General features: G+C 40.8%; 1 protein-coding gene across 5 annotated transcripts in view; it reads right to left on the reverse strand.

The window, feature by feature from the left end:
- AOPEP (aminopeptidase O (putative)) overlaps window positions 1-14,295 on the reverse strand; it is a 356,743-nt gene that overhangs the window by 274,019 nt on the left and 68,429 nt on the right. For all 5 annotated transcript variants that reach the window (XM_080670042.1, XM_080670039.1, XM_080670043.1 and 2 more), the window contains exon 3: window positions 147-300. In XM_080670042.1, the coding sequence (XP_080526168.1) occupies window positions 147-300 (154 nt within the window). The remainder of the gene's footprint in view (window positions 1-146; window positions 301-14,295) is intronic.

A 14,295-nucleotide genomic window follows, 5' to 3' on the forward strand; every position in this document is an offset into this window, starting at 1 on the left:
TCCCTCCCAGCAGGGCTTTTCCTGTTTTGAGTAATCAGTTTGGTTTCATTTCTCAGCAGGGATTACTCACATTCCCAGTGCTTGGAATAAGTGCATCATTCTGCTCCCTCGAGTGTCTGTTTTCCAGCAACATCCCAAATACAAACCTAAAGTCAGCCTCGGACGGCGAGAGGGACCTCTCTGCTGCCAGGTCACTTGGTGAGCAGGTCTCTGGCTTCACTTCTGTCCAGGGTCCCACCGCAATTGTGAAGGTGGAGGCTGGCATTGGCATGGTTACATAGTAATGCCAGCTTGAGCACCCTATAAACAGAAAGAAAAATCACAATGAGACCCATGTATGGTTCTAGACCTCACTTGTATCTTTTCTCTTTAGGCCATTGAAGAACTTGTGTCCTAAGATGGTATGAGCCAGTTCTTGGGGGTGGGCCATGTCAACTGAAGGGGCACTATTCCAGGTCTCAGGAAGAGAGATGATAGTTTCAGCAGGGCAACCAGGGAGGTTTGGATCTATTCCAAGCATCAGTTTGAAGCCATTCAAGTGAGGCTATAAATATGAGGAATGGGGGACCAGCCCAATATATTAACAGATAAAAAGAATGAGGAATATAAGACCTGAAGTTCCACAGTTAACTGGTGGTTGAGGTGGTCACTACTAGCTGCAAACACAAAAAAGTATAGGTTGTATGCTTCTGTAGAGACCAAAAAAAATACCTTATTCATCCTATTGCCTAGCACAGTACTTGGCGTAAAAAAAAAAAAAAGATGCTCAGTTGAATGAATGGATGTATGATTAATAAACAAATGAATTATTACTTCTATTCTGCTCTTTTGTCTGAATTCAATTCAAGCCCATCTAAAATGGATATAGTAGAATACAATGAGACTAGAGAAAGGAGATACCTAGGTTTTAGTCCCAACTCTGAAACTAATTAACTGTGGAAGTTCAGGTCTCATATTCCTCATCCTTTTTAATCTGTTAATATATTGGCTGGTCCCCCATTCCTCATTGAGCAGATAAAAAGCAGGCCTGGAAAGGTTCCATGGAGTCAAGGAGTCCCAGCTAGTTGTAACAGGGCTGGACTTACAGTTGGGGCTCCCCACCCCAGCCAGGGGTGTGCCTGCCAGTTAGTCCACACCTTAGAGAAGGCTTTTACCAAGGAATAAATGACTGATAACTTGTAACACTATACTCCCTTACTTCTGAGATAGAAAAATGATTTTAATGTTTCTGAAATCTGAATGTGTCATACAACCTGATTTTACATAGTATTTTTCTCTGAGCATCTGCTATAAATTGATGGTATGTCTTAAGAGGAATTACTATCACCTCATATTATGGAACACAGTTCTCCACTCCTCATGCTCCTCATGTTCCATAAGAGTAACACAACCTAGCCTCTCTTTCAGCCCCTCACTAATTCCATGGCAGGAGCTATTCTTCTCTTTCTTGTTTTAAGTGTTAGAGGGTTAGCTCTAGCTGCTTTGGATAGAGTGTCAGCCTGCAGACTGAAGGGTCCTGGGTTCAATTCCAATCAAGGGCACATGCCTGGGGGCATGGAAAAGGCAGCTGATGAATGATTCTCTCTCATCAATGATGTTTCTATCTCTCTCTCCCTTTTCCTTCCTCTCTGAAATCAATAAAAATGTATTTAAAAAAATTTTTAGAGGTTTAAACACTCATGGAGTGGGCTGTGGTAACCAATTTGGTTAGTGAGTGGTCATATTCAGGGTCAAAATGTTAACATGCCCACATGGGCTCTCAGAGCTAACATGACATTTTTCAAAGTACTTTACCAGTAAAAAACCAATAATAAAGGTTAGATTCTAATCTCCATATACTTGGCTTCTTTATCTCTCAACTAATTCTGAACTCAGGAAGGTAGAGAGTCATTATTTATTATCCTCTTAAACTACCAACTTAGATCCAAAAGAATATGCTGCAGAACTCCTCTGATGAAAAACAAAACTTTAAGTACAAAATAAAGACCTAAACTTAAGGAAAAAAATAAATGATATCAACTTTGAATAAAAATGATATGATATCAAGTTTGGAAGTCATTAGAGGAAATACTTGAAGAATATAGAAGGGCATGCTCAGAATGGCTGGAAACCCATCACAGAGGTATCCATTCTCTCAAAATTGGTTATACATTTCATTCTCTTCTAGAACCCGAATGTCACTCTTGAAATCGCTCTTTCCACATCTGACGAAAAGCTGAAGGCATGCTCCTTTTTTTTTTAAATCTTTATTGTTGAAAGTATTACCTATGTCCCTTCCCCTCCCTCTTCCTCCCCACATTGACTCCTCCAGCCCCAGGCCCTCACCACCCCACTGTCTGTGTCCATGGGTGCTCCTTTTTTTAAAAAACAGTTTTATTTTTTAAATTGATTTTATAGAAAGAGGAAGGGAGAAAGAGAGAGAAAAGCATCAATATGAGAGAGAAACATCAAACAGTTGCACCAGTAAGCATCCCGACTTGGATCAAACCTAAAACCTGGGTATGTACCCTGACCTAGAATCAAACCTGTGACCCTTCAGTGCACAGGATGATGCTCTAACCAACAGAATCACACCAGCCAGGGCAAGGCATGCTCCTCTTTAAAGATGAGGGACTTTGGGCAAGATGGCAGGGTAAACATGAAATGGGTACTTCCCTCATCCCAACCACGTCATAATTAAAACTAAACTATAGAAAACCACCATTCCATTCAGAACTGCCTGAAATCTGGCTGACTGGAAGTCCAGAAGTCTAGGGAATTGAAGAAGAAGCCAAATTGAGACTGGTAGGAGGGGTAGAGACATGGAACAGGCTGGTCCCACACCCACGTATGGCAGAGAAAAATCATGAGGGATATTTCGGCCACGGAGATCCCCCCTAAATTCCCCGCTGAGAAGTGATGGGTCCCAGCCCCACACCAGGACATCAGCCCCGGGTACCAGTGCCAGGAAGAGAAGTCCCCATAACTTCTGGCTGTAAAAATCAGCCGAGGATCATGGCTGAATGACACAGAGGCTCCTGGAGTCCCAGATAGTTCCTCTTAAAGGGTTCACACGCAGACTTACTCAGACTCATTCCCTCTGAGCTCTTGTGCTGGGCAGCAGCTTAAAGGACAACAGAGGCAGATGGGGAGGAACTGAATTATTTGCTGAGCAAGAGCTGAGGTTGGGGCAGCTTTCCCCAGACAGAAGTGCTGGCAAAAGCCATTGTTCCTTTGATGAGCCCTTCCCTTACAGAGCTGGCAGTCAGTGTCTCCATCAACCTGGCTAACACTGTTTTCCCCACCACAGTGATTTCCTGAGGCTCTGCCCCACCCAACTTTCAGGCCCACCCAAGCTGTTTCCATTGGCTTTTCCATACCAATGGCCTGTCTTGGCTAATGCTTCAGATTTTCCTAAAATCTCTTAACCAAGCAGCATCTGGCCTTGGCTCATAGCTTGGCCTCTCCTGGGCACCTCCAAGCCCAGAACAAGTAGCAGCCATTTGCAGACCACTTTGTAGCTAATGCTGGGTGGCCCTGGGCAGTGGCTGACCTTGAATTATACCTCCCTGAAGGTCCCAGAGCCAGTGCACCCAGTGAATAGTTTTAGACCATGATGAAGCATCACTATCCAACCACCTTCATAAGCCACACACATACCAGGTGTACCAGTTAATAATGCAGATTTTTTTCAGTAGATGGAGTTACACATATGTTGATATATATGCGATTTGATGTGTATGCTATTTTGTTGTATTGACAAGCTTCAAAACTTCATATGTCAAATTTTCTGAAGGTGTTAACATCATAGATATTTTTATGCTTAAAAATGTCGAATTTCGTGCCAAAAAAAAGAGCATTTGTGGGAAGTTGTAATTCATTACTTTATTTTGAAGAAAAGTGCTGCTCAAAGTTATCCTATACTTTGGGAAGCTTATGGTGAACATGCTCCATCTCAAGACACTTGTGAATACTGGTTTAAACGCTTTAAAAGTGATGGTTTCGATGTGAAAGACAATGTCCAGGTCAACCAAAAAAGTTTGAAGACCAACAATTACAAGCATTATTGGATGAAGATGAGTGTCAAACTCAAAAACAACTTGCAGAAAGATTAAACATTGTTCATCAAACAATTTCCGATCGTTTACAAGGAATGGGAAAGATTTTAAAGGAAGGAAAATGGGTGCCACATCAACCTAACGAAAGACAAATGAAAAACCGAAAAGTCATCAGTAAAATGTTGCTTCAACGGCAAGAAAGAAGGTCTTTTTTGCATTAAATTGTGACTGGCGATGAAAAGTGGATTTATTTTGAGAATCCCAAATGCACAAAATCATGGATTGATCCACATCAACCATCAACATCAACTGCAAGGCCAAATCGCTTCAGAAAGAAGACAACACTCTGCGTTTGGTGGGATCAGGAAGGTGTGGTGTATTATGAGCTTCTAAAACCAGGTGAAACTGTTAATACTGATTGCTACCGACAACAAATAATGAATTGGAACCACATTTTGATCGTAGAATGACCAGAATGTGCCAGAAGACACGGCAAAGTAATTTTGCTTCATGATAATGCACCATCATACACTTCAAAACCAGTTAAAGACACGTTAAAAGATCTTGCCTGGGAAGTATTAACCCACCTGCCATATTCACCAGACCTTGCTCCTTCAGATTACCACTTGTTCCGATCAATGGCACATGCACTTTCTGAGCAGCATTTCACAACGTATAAAGAAGTGGAAAATTGGGTCTCTGAATGGTTTGCCTCAAAACAAGAAAAGTTCTATTGGGACGGTATCCACAAAAGTTCTATTGGGAGGAATGTGTAGCTAGCAATTGACATTACTTTGAATAAAGCACTTTTGATGTTTCTCTTAAAATTATCGTGTTCTCTTTGACTACAAAATCCACATTATTAACCGATACACCTGGTAAAAGGCAGACTCAGTGGGCAGCAGAACCCTGCTGAAGTAAGTCGTGCTCTGTGGGGTGGGCCACAGCACAACTGATCATCCATGATGATCGGAGGTTGATGGTTGGTGGTCACAGACAGTTTTTGCAGCTGATTGGCCTGGGGGTAAATCCCTCCCATTGACATGCCAACAGTAATCAAGGCCCAACTATTAGAGAAGGGTTACACAGCCCACGTGGGGGCATACCTTGAGTGTCCAGCTTAGGAGATTGTGGAGGCTGTGCCACTGGGCCATACAGGACATCTACTATATTAGGACACTCTACCAAGCCTGGGAGATGTAGCAGCTCTACCTCATACACAGAAACAAACACAGGGAGGCTGCCAAAATAAGGAAACAAAGAAATATGTCCCAAAAGAAACAAAACTTCAGAAAAAGAACTAAACAAAATGGAGAGAAGTAATCTACTAGATGCAGAGTTCAAAACACTGGTTATAAGGAGGCTCCAGGAACTTAGTGAGGACCTCAACAGCATAAAAAAGGACCAGTGAGAAATGAAGGATACACTAAATGAAATGAAGAATAATTTATGGGGAATCAACAGTACAGTGGATGAAGCTGAGAATCAAATCAACAATTTGGAATATAAGGAAGCAAAAAACACTTGGAATATAGGAAGCAAAAAAACACTCAATCAAAACAGTATAAAGAAAAAAGAATCCAAAAAAATGAAAATAGTATAAGGAGCATCTGGGACAACTTCAAGTGTATTAACATTCACATCGTGAGGATGCCAGAAGAAGAAGACAGAGCAAAAAATTGAAAATCTATTTGAAAAAATAATGACAAAAAATTTCCTTAACTTGGTGAAAGAAATAAACATACAAGTCCAGGAAGCACAGAAAATCCAAACAAGATGAACCCAAAGAGGCCCACACCAAGAAACATCATAATTTAAATGCAAAAGGTTAAAGACAAAAAGAGAATCTTAAAGGCAACAAGGGAAAAGCAGTTAGTTACCTACAAGGGAGCTCCCATAAGACTGTCATCTGATTTCTCAACAGAAACTATGCAGGCCAGAAGGATTGGTAGGAAATATTCTTCAAGGTGATGAAAAGTAAGGACCTACAACTAAGATTACTCTACCCAGCAAAGCTACCATTTAGAATGGAAGGACAGATAAAGAGAATCCCAGACAAGAAAAAGCTAAAGGAGTTCATTACCAGCAAACCAGTATTACATGAGATGTTAAAGAATTTTCTTTAGGAAGAAAATTTTAAAAAATAAAAAATATAAATAATAAAATGGCAATAAAGACATATCTATCAATAATTAAATATTAAAGAAAAAAACAAAATAAATGAACAAGCAGAGCAGAAACAAATTCATAGAAACAGAGAATATTTTGACAGTTGCCAGATGGGAGGGGTTGGAAAAAATTAAGAAGTACAAATTTGTAGTTACAGAATAGTGACAAGAAGGTAAAGTACAGCATAGGAATATAGACAATAATATTCTAATAACCATGCATGGTGTCAGATGGGTGTGAGATTTATCAGGATAATCACTTAGTAAGTTATGTAATACCTAATCACTGGGATGTACACCTGAAACTAATATAGTAATGTATGTCAACTGTAATTTAAAAATAAAAATGATTTTAAAATAAAAAGAAAAAAGACGACATAACAAGTGTTGGCAAGGATGTGGAGAAAAGGGTGCAGCCATTCTGAAAGACAGTATGAAGGCTTCTCAAAAAGTTAAAAATAGGACTACCATCTGATTCAGCAATTCCACTTATAGGTATTTATCCAAAGGAAATGAAATCACTATCTCAAAACGATATCTGCACTCTCATGTTCATTGCAGCATTATTTTCAATGACCAAGACATAGAAACAATCTAACTTCCAGAGTAATGACTGGATAAAGAAAATGTGATATATATATATATATATATATATATATATATATATATATATATATATATATATAATTTATTCAGACATAAAAAAGGAAATCCTTCCATTTGTGACTACATGGATAGACGTGGAGAACATTATGCTAAATAAAATAACTCAGACAGAGGAAGATAAATACTGTATGAGATCTCACTTATATGTGGAATCTAAAAAAAAAAACAACACAAAAAACCACCAAACTCAGAAACAGAGAATAGATTGGTGACTGACAGGGGTGGGGGTTTGGGAAGACACTGAGGGGAAATGAGTGAGGGTGTTCAAAGGATGGAAACTTCTGGTTATAAGATAAATAAGTTCTGGGGATGTTATGCACTGCAAGGTGACTGTTAACAATACTATATGGTATATAATTAACAAAACTGTATTGTATATAATTAACAATACTATATTGTATATTTTATAGTTGCTGAGAGAGTAGATCTTCAGAGTTCTCACCACACACAATAAAACTATGTGAGGTGTTAGATGTGTTAACTAACCTTACTGTGGTAACCATTTCACAATATATTCATGTATCAAATCATCACATTGTGTACCTTAAACTTACAATGTTAGATGCCAATTATATCTCAATAAATCTGGGGGTGGGGGGAGAAACACTATGTGCAATAGGCTTTCTCCCTACATTTAGCATTGAATGTTTGACCTGATTTTTTTGCTGCCTCTCTGGTCCTTGTACCATTCATCTAGCACAGTGGTCGGCAAACCGCGGCTCGCGAGCCACATGCGGCTCTTTGGGCCCTTGCGTGTGGCTCTTCCACAAAATACCACAGCCTGGGCGAGTCTATCTTGAAGAAGTGGCGTTAGAAGAAGTTTAAGTTTAAAAAATTTGGCTCTCAAAAGAAATTTCAACCGTTGTACTGTTGATATTTGGCTCTGTTGACTAATGAGTTTGCTGACCACTGGTCTAGCACATGGAGAAGAAAAGACTGCTTGGAAACAGCGGAAGCTGAAACAGCTTTCAATAGAGGATACTGCTAGTGGAATAGAAGGTATCTGTTAGATGCCTACACAAGGTCATGGAGAAGCCTCACCGAGTGCCCAATGACATCATGTCCCAGCACCCTTATCAGAATGTCTGTACACTCAAGGTGATGGGAGGAGGGTGGTGGAGGCCATAAATGATGTGGCAGGAGAGAGGAAGGAGATTAGCAGTTTCAAAAAAAGTCAGAAACTTTAAATGACCTGGAGTTTGGGAGCAGAATAGCAAAAGTATTAACAGAATCTGAGTTAAATCCAACAAAAATATTTTAAAACTATCATTACTCCCTCAGTCTTCTCTGAAGTTAAATCATGGGAGAAAAGGGATTTTTTTGGGGGGGAGGGGAAAATGTATTGAAAACATCACCCAAACCCATATTTTAAATGCTCAAGATTATTTTTTCCTATAAAGCCCTCAAGATTTTTAATTTATTGATTCTTAAAGTTCCTCTACTTCGTGGAGTTCATTGGGAATAAACTGTTCCATACTTTAAGCTTTTAAAGCCAAAAACTTTTCCAGGATACCTAGTGACAGTCAAATAGGGCCAGATCAATAGCCTGGGCCAAATAAGGACCGGCCAGGTGCTCACTTCCCAAAGACCCTGGCTGGACTCTCTATAGAAGTTTCTCAAAGGTGTCCAGCCCTGGGCTTCTTTTCCAACCCTGGGTGAAGGCTGAAGCCACTGCTGTGACACCTGAATGCTTCCACTGCTCTGGGGAGGCTTTTCTGGCCCCTACCATCAGGGCAAGTCTCGTGGCCTCACGCTTTGAGTTGTCTATTCATGGACTGTTCCACAGAGCCCAATCTTCCATGAGGACGGCCCACTGCCAAGGGAGCTAGCTGCTCAGGAAACACCTGATCCCACCTTCAAACCAGACTGCAGAAAAGGCAAAGGATCACGTGGAAATACTGCCCCAGAATGCAGAGCATAAATTCTAAAGAAAAGAGAAAAAATTTCTGGATTGTCAATTGTTTGGGATAAGCCTATCTTGAAAAGAGAACTGATGAAGAGCATGTCTCTTGAGTATGCCTACTGATGTAGTTCCAGCCCTGGAATCTGACTACTTGGGTTCAGTTGCCTGCTCCACACTTACCAGTTTGGACACATCACTTAATCTCTCGATGCATCAGATCCTCATCTATTAACAAGGGAATGATCATAGTGTCTATCTCAGAGGATTATGTGATTTAGGTTAGATGATATAAACAGAAATTACTAAGGCATGGTAACTGGCACATAGTAAGTGCTGAAGAAAATTAACTGCTGCCATCTTTACGGCTGCCTCTCCCTGTTGCTTGGACTGGCTTTCTGGAGGCAGAGACGAAAAATGTTGAAGGTATGGCTGCCACATGTGCACTGAAGCCTGTGGCCTGATGAGGCCCACATATGGGGTTTAAGGTTGAATAGCATTAAAACGCAGTGCACACAAAGCGATCCATTTAAGGAGAATGACAGCCCAAAAGGGGGCATACTGCATGACTTCATATAGAATGGGCCATTTGGAGACTATTTAAATGGTGTTTACTTTAAATGAGCCAACCCTGATGAAATAGACAGTGAATACCTTCATTTTCCTTTTTTACTCAATCCCCTTGCCCTAGGCTCCCTTGCTACCCCAGCTGCAAAACAAAGAGAACATGCTGTACTTGAATTAAGCGAGTTTTTCCTCTGCAAAGGCCAGAAGCACATCACACCACTGGATAATTTCAGGGCCAGGCCTGGAATCACTACCAAGATGAACAGGGAGTGGAAGGGTGGGGACAATAGGAGCGGGCCCAGAGGAAGAGGCGCTACCAACTGCGCAGGCCTGAGCAGCCACAGCTAGCTTCCCTTCTGAGCTTCCACAGAAAGTTCCCAAAGGCTCTATGCCACCATCTCAAACTGGAACTTATTTAAGGGGTGAAATTCTTAGACTTCAATTGTCTCACTAGTAAGACAGAAACGTAGTATCAGATATTATTCTTATAATCACACTAGCAGCTGCTACACGATTCAAATAGACATTTTCATCTCTGAAATAGGATTGAAATTGTCCTTAAAGATAACTGTGTGTTTTTTTTTGTAGGAATGGTAAGTATTTGAAATGGGTCACTTTTCAAATCATAGGAGGCAGTCTAAAATTTAGTTTTGAAAATACTTAAAACTAGAGAGTGTTAAAACAATTACAATTATTATTTTCTTAATTTACTACTCTAAAAAACTATCTTATGAATAGTTTTGAAGATCCTGTCTTCCAAGGGAGAATGAGGAAAAAGGAAAAAAAGAAGGACGTGATGGAGTCGTCAGTTCATGGTTAGGAAAGAGAATTTTTTATGGAATACCTGTGAAAACCTGTGCTAATTACTTGTGAAAATCATTTTTATAAAAAGAACAAAAGTGTGAGAAAAACATCAAGATACTGTAGTCAGTATCAATCATGCCCATTAATAGTAAATTAAATACAAAATGTATGTCAAGCCACTGTGCTCTTCTTAGGGGAGTCCTGGATGCACTCCTTCAACACAACAGATGCAGCCTTACAGCTCAGCTCCGGAGGCAAAAGCAGATAATTTCTCTTTGCAAAGGCAGGCCTCTCAGCGAATTTCTTTATTGAAAGAGTTATTATTTTCACTGAAAATTAAAACAGGCACTTAATTCTTCCTATTAAAAGCGTATCAAAGAAGGTGAAGGGATTAGCCAAAGAACAAATATGCATAACCCATAGACACAGACAACAGTGTGGTGATGGCCAGAGGGAAGGGGGGGCCAGGGCTAGGTGGAGGTGGGGGGAATGGGTACATCTGTAATAGTGTCAACAATTTAAAAAGAAGTTAAAAAGAACACAAACTTTTCCACTGTAGGTTAGACAAATAGCATGAAGCACTCAGAAACTGATAAATGCTTTTATTTAGGTATCATATTTCTCTACTCAACAGTCCCTGCTGCTTTCCTACCTTAAGATTGTTTCTTTCACTAGTCAATATTCTTAGTCTCAGAACTTCCTGCCCAAACTATTCCATACATCAAGCTATTTCATTATTTTGGAACATCTTTGTATCACAAATTAAAGATGCTTAGCAATATATACAGGAATATGCATGTTTGTAAGTACATGCAGACACACTATATATAATGTATATATAATGTATGTATTATATATATTTTGTGTATTGATGACAATATGTGTAATAGATAACATAAAAAGGAGGGAAAGCTCCCAGTTTCAGTTGCTCTTCCTTTCTTGGCTTCCTGCTCGAGTGCTTGGGTCTTTCCGCAAACCCCAGCTCTCTTCTTTCACTACTACATAGATGCCAAGCCTACACATTCTGGTTTTATGAGCTGGTGTCACCCTCCTGAATACCCATGGCGTGACTGTCTTTTGTTAGTTCTTCTCTGCTGTCGCTCACGGGTGGGAGCTGGCAGCAGAACAAAGGAAAGAGTAAGAGCGCCCTGGGCTGGTATGTGCCAGCACTGCTTAACCAGGGCCATGTGCCAGGTCATGCCACCTCTTCTCAAGCACTGATGCCACTGGCAAGGCTTTGGGTTTCCTTCCTTCAACATGGTACGGCCTAAGGCACAGGAGACCCATAAGAGAATGACCTCGAAGATGATTCTTGTGAACCAGGTGAAAGAGCGCCACCTACTGAACCGAGGACACAAGCACCTCCCTAGGTTTTGAGGTTTCCCCTGGTGGCTAATGAATACCTAAGGAATACATCGCACCAGGATTGGGATTGGTCTTGCAAACCTCACCCTCCATTCTGACCTATGACACAGACAACCTAGTTCCTCTGAAACGTAAGTACAAAATGGATCGTCGAACTACACCAAACCATCCTGCTCCCATGGTCACAGGTACACTTTAGTACTTGACCCACATGAGAAAATTCATGAATATCAAGCCCAAGACAAAAATCCACAGCCAGAATTGGTATGTGCATGCCTGCCAAAGTCATCATTATCCAAAAGAAAGCATGATGACTTCCCCGTATGCTCAGTATGGTAAGTACAGCGCTAGGAAGGCAAGAAAGAAAAGAATGACCTGACACAGACTGAGAAAGTGCTAGGTATTATCTGAGCCCTCAGGAGAGATGTGAGAGCAGAACACAGCCCTCTGTCACCAGTAGCTTTCGGAAGAGATGAATGTGTTCACTCTACTTCTAGCCCTTGGAACACATGTATGTGTACTAGCCCAGGATAGTTTTCTCTACTTTGCATTCTCTGTGGTGAAAACACTTAATCATAACCATTCCAAATGCCTTTAATCTACCATTTCCTTACACATAATTTCTGGTTGCATGCGGTGGGAGCAGTCTAAATGGTATTGCTCATTTTGAGCCATCAAGAGGGAAGAAAAGTTGGCTTACAATTGCACACAGGAGGGTCTGGACTCTGCAATCTTGGCTTTTCCCTGGAATTTCCCACACAAAGTCAAGAGAGAAAATGTCAGAGAGCTGGTCTGTTGGGCAGGCCAGAGAGGAGCATTTTGCCCAGGATGAAGTAATGTCTACGGTCTTACTTTGGAATAGAAAAAAATGAAATCAGATCCTATGTGAAGGCACCTGTGGTTTTTAACACCTTTCACTTGTTCATATGCTTTTCCTCGTACAATTGGAAAGAGCTTAAATTAGCCTTGTTCATTTACTTGAGGCTTCCCATGAAAAATATAAGTGGAGTAATTTTATTTTTCTAGGACATAGAAATACACTAAACTAGATTCTACAAAAATAAAACAAAACTAAACAAAAAAAAAATTACCAAACATGGGAAAATCAGGATGTACCACACCCATTTTTTTCCTTTAAAAATCTACTGAGCCTAGAGAAAAGGCAAGAACTCTAATCAGAAGCTGAGCCAGAGAAAGGCCTCTGGAATCACTGCTGTCACTGTCAGTAACGGTTTAAAAGCTCTCCCACGAACATATTACTTCTGTCTGATTACACAGAACAGTCATTCCACGCATAAGCATTAAGCACCTATGGAGACAAAGCACTGAGTCTCTGTGCTTCATAGGATGGCTACATTTTGGCAGGGAATACGGGACAACAGTAATACCCAGGCTACCATTTCTGTCTGCCCAATGACATTATGCTGAGGAGGTCAAATAATAAAGGAGCCAAACAAGTGAATCTTAATCTATGGCCTTGATTTAGCCCTCCTGAGAAAAGGATAGTGGTTTCTCGGCTAATACAATTCTTAATATGGGCATCAGGCTACAGTCTAAACCACCGGCCTTCTTATTACAGTCAGGAATGGTCTCCCTCAGGCAGCAAGGACTCAGGACTCCCATCCTCTGTCCCCAGGCTGCTGTCATCTCTGTCCCTGTTATCTGCCTCATTGCATTATGTTGCTCTGGTGCTTTGCTCCTTTCCGGAAATCAGCTGACGCCTGGCAAAGGTGCTAATGGGGCTGGTGTGGCCCTGTGGGAACTGTCGGGTGAAGGTAGGGTTTGCTACTCAGATTTTCAAGGATAGCTCATCATTTTAAAGGACACTGTACACAATAGAGGAGGTCCTCTGAGACCAATCTACCAATCTAGAAAATGACTTAGGTAGGAAGTAGCATCATCTTGTATCCACATACCATTTTTTCTAAGAAAGGCAGAGATATCTAGAGGTGAGATTCCTCCCTCAGAACAGCCATCTTGGGCTGCAAAGCGCTCCGGTGGCACTTGCTCCCGGCCGCCCTCTCAGAAAGCCAACTGTGGGCTGCAGGAGGGACTGCGCTATCAGCATGGAGTGCTCTCACCTTGCCAAGCCTCCCTCAGCTGGAGGTGGTAAAGTCTGCTCTGAAATATCATAGAAGGTGCAAGTGGTATGAACATTAGCAAATCCCAATTAGCATGTAGTTGTTGTTTTTTAACTCTGTGCTGAATTGGTAATTCTGAAAAACAGTCACAGATATATTTCTGGAGGTATGAAAAGTTTCCACAAAAATTACAAAGGCAATTCTTGTTTTAATTTTTATGATACTCTTCAGACAGACAGACAAATGCTTTTTCTGCATCAATTGATATGACTATGTGATTTTTATCTTTCAATTTGTTTATGTGATGTATCACATTTATTGATTTTCGGATATTGTACCATCCTTGCATTCCTGGGATAAACCCTACTTGGTCATGGTGTATGATCTTTCTGATGTACTGCTGGATCCGATTTGCTCGAATTTTGTTGAGGATTTTGGCATCTACATTCATGAGGGATATTGGCCTGTAATTCTCTTTCATTGTGTTGTCTTTATCTGGTTTTGGTATTAGGGTGATGCTGGCTTCATAGAAGGAGCTTGGAAGTGTTCCTTCCTCTTGAATTTTTTGGAATAGTCTGAGGAGGATAGGTTTTAGTTCTTCCTTGAATGTTTGGTAAAACTCTCCTGTGAAGCCGTCTGGCCCCGGGCTTTTGTTTGCCGGAAGCTCTTTGATGACTACTTCAATTTCTTCCATAGTTACTGGCATA

The sequence above is a fragment of the Plecotus auritus genome (assembly GCF_963455305.1).
Source record: "Plecotus auritus genome assembly, chromosome: 5".
Classification (NCBI taxonomy): domain Eukaryota; kingdom Metazoa; phylum Chordata; class Mammalia; order Chiroptera; family Vespertilionidae; genus Plecotus; species Plecotus auritus.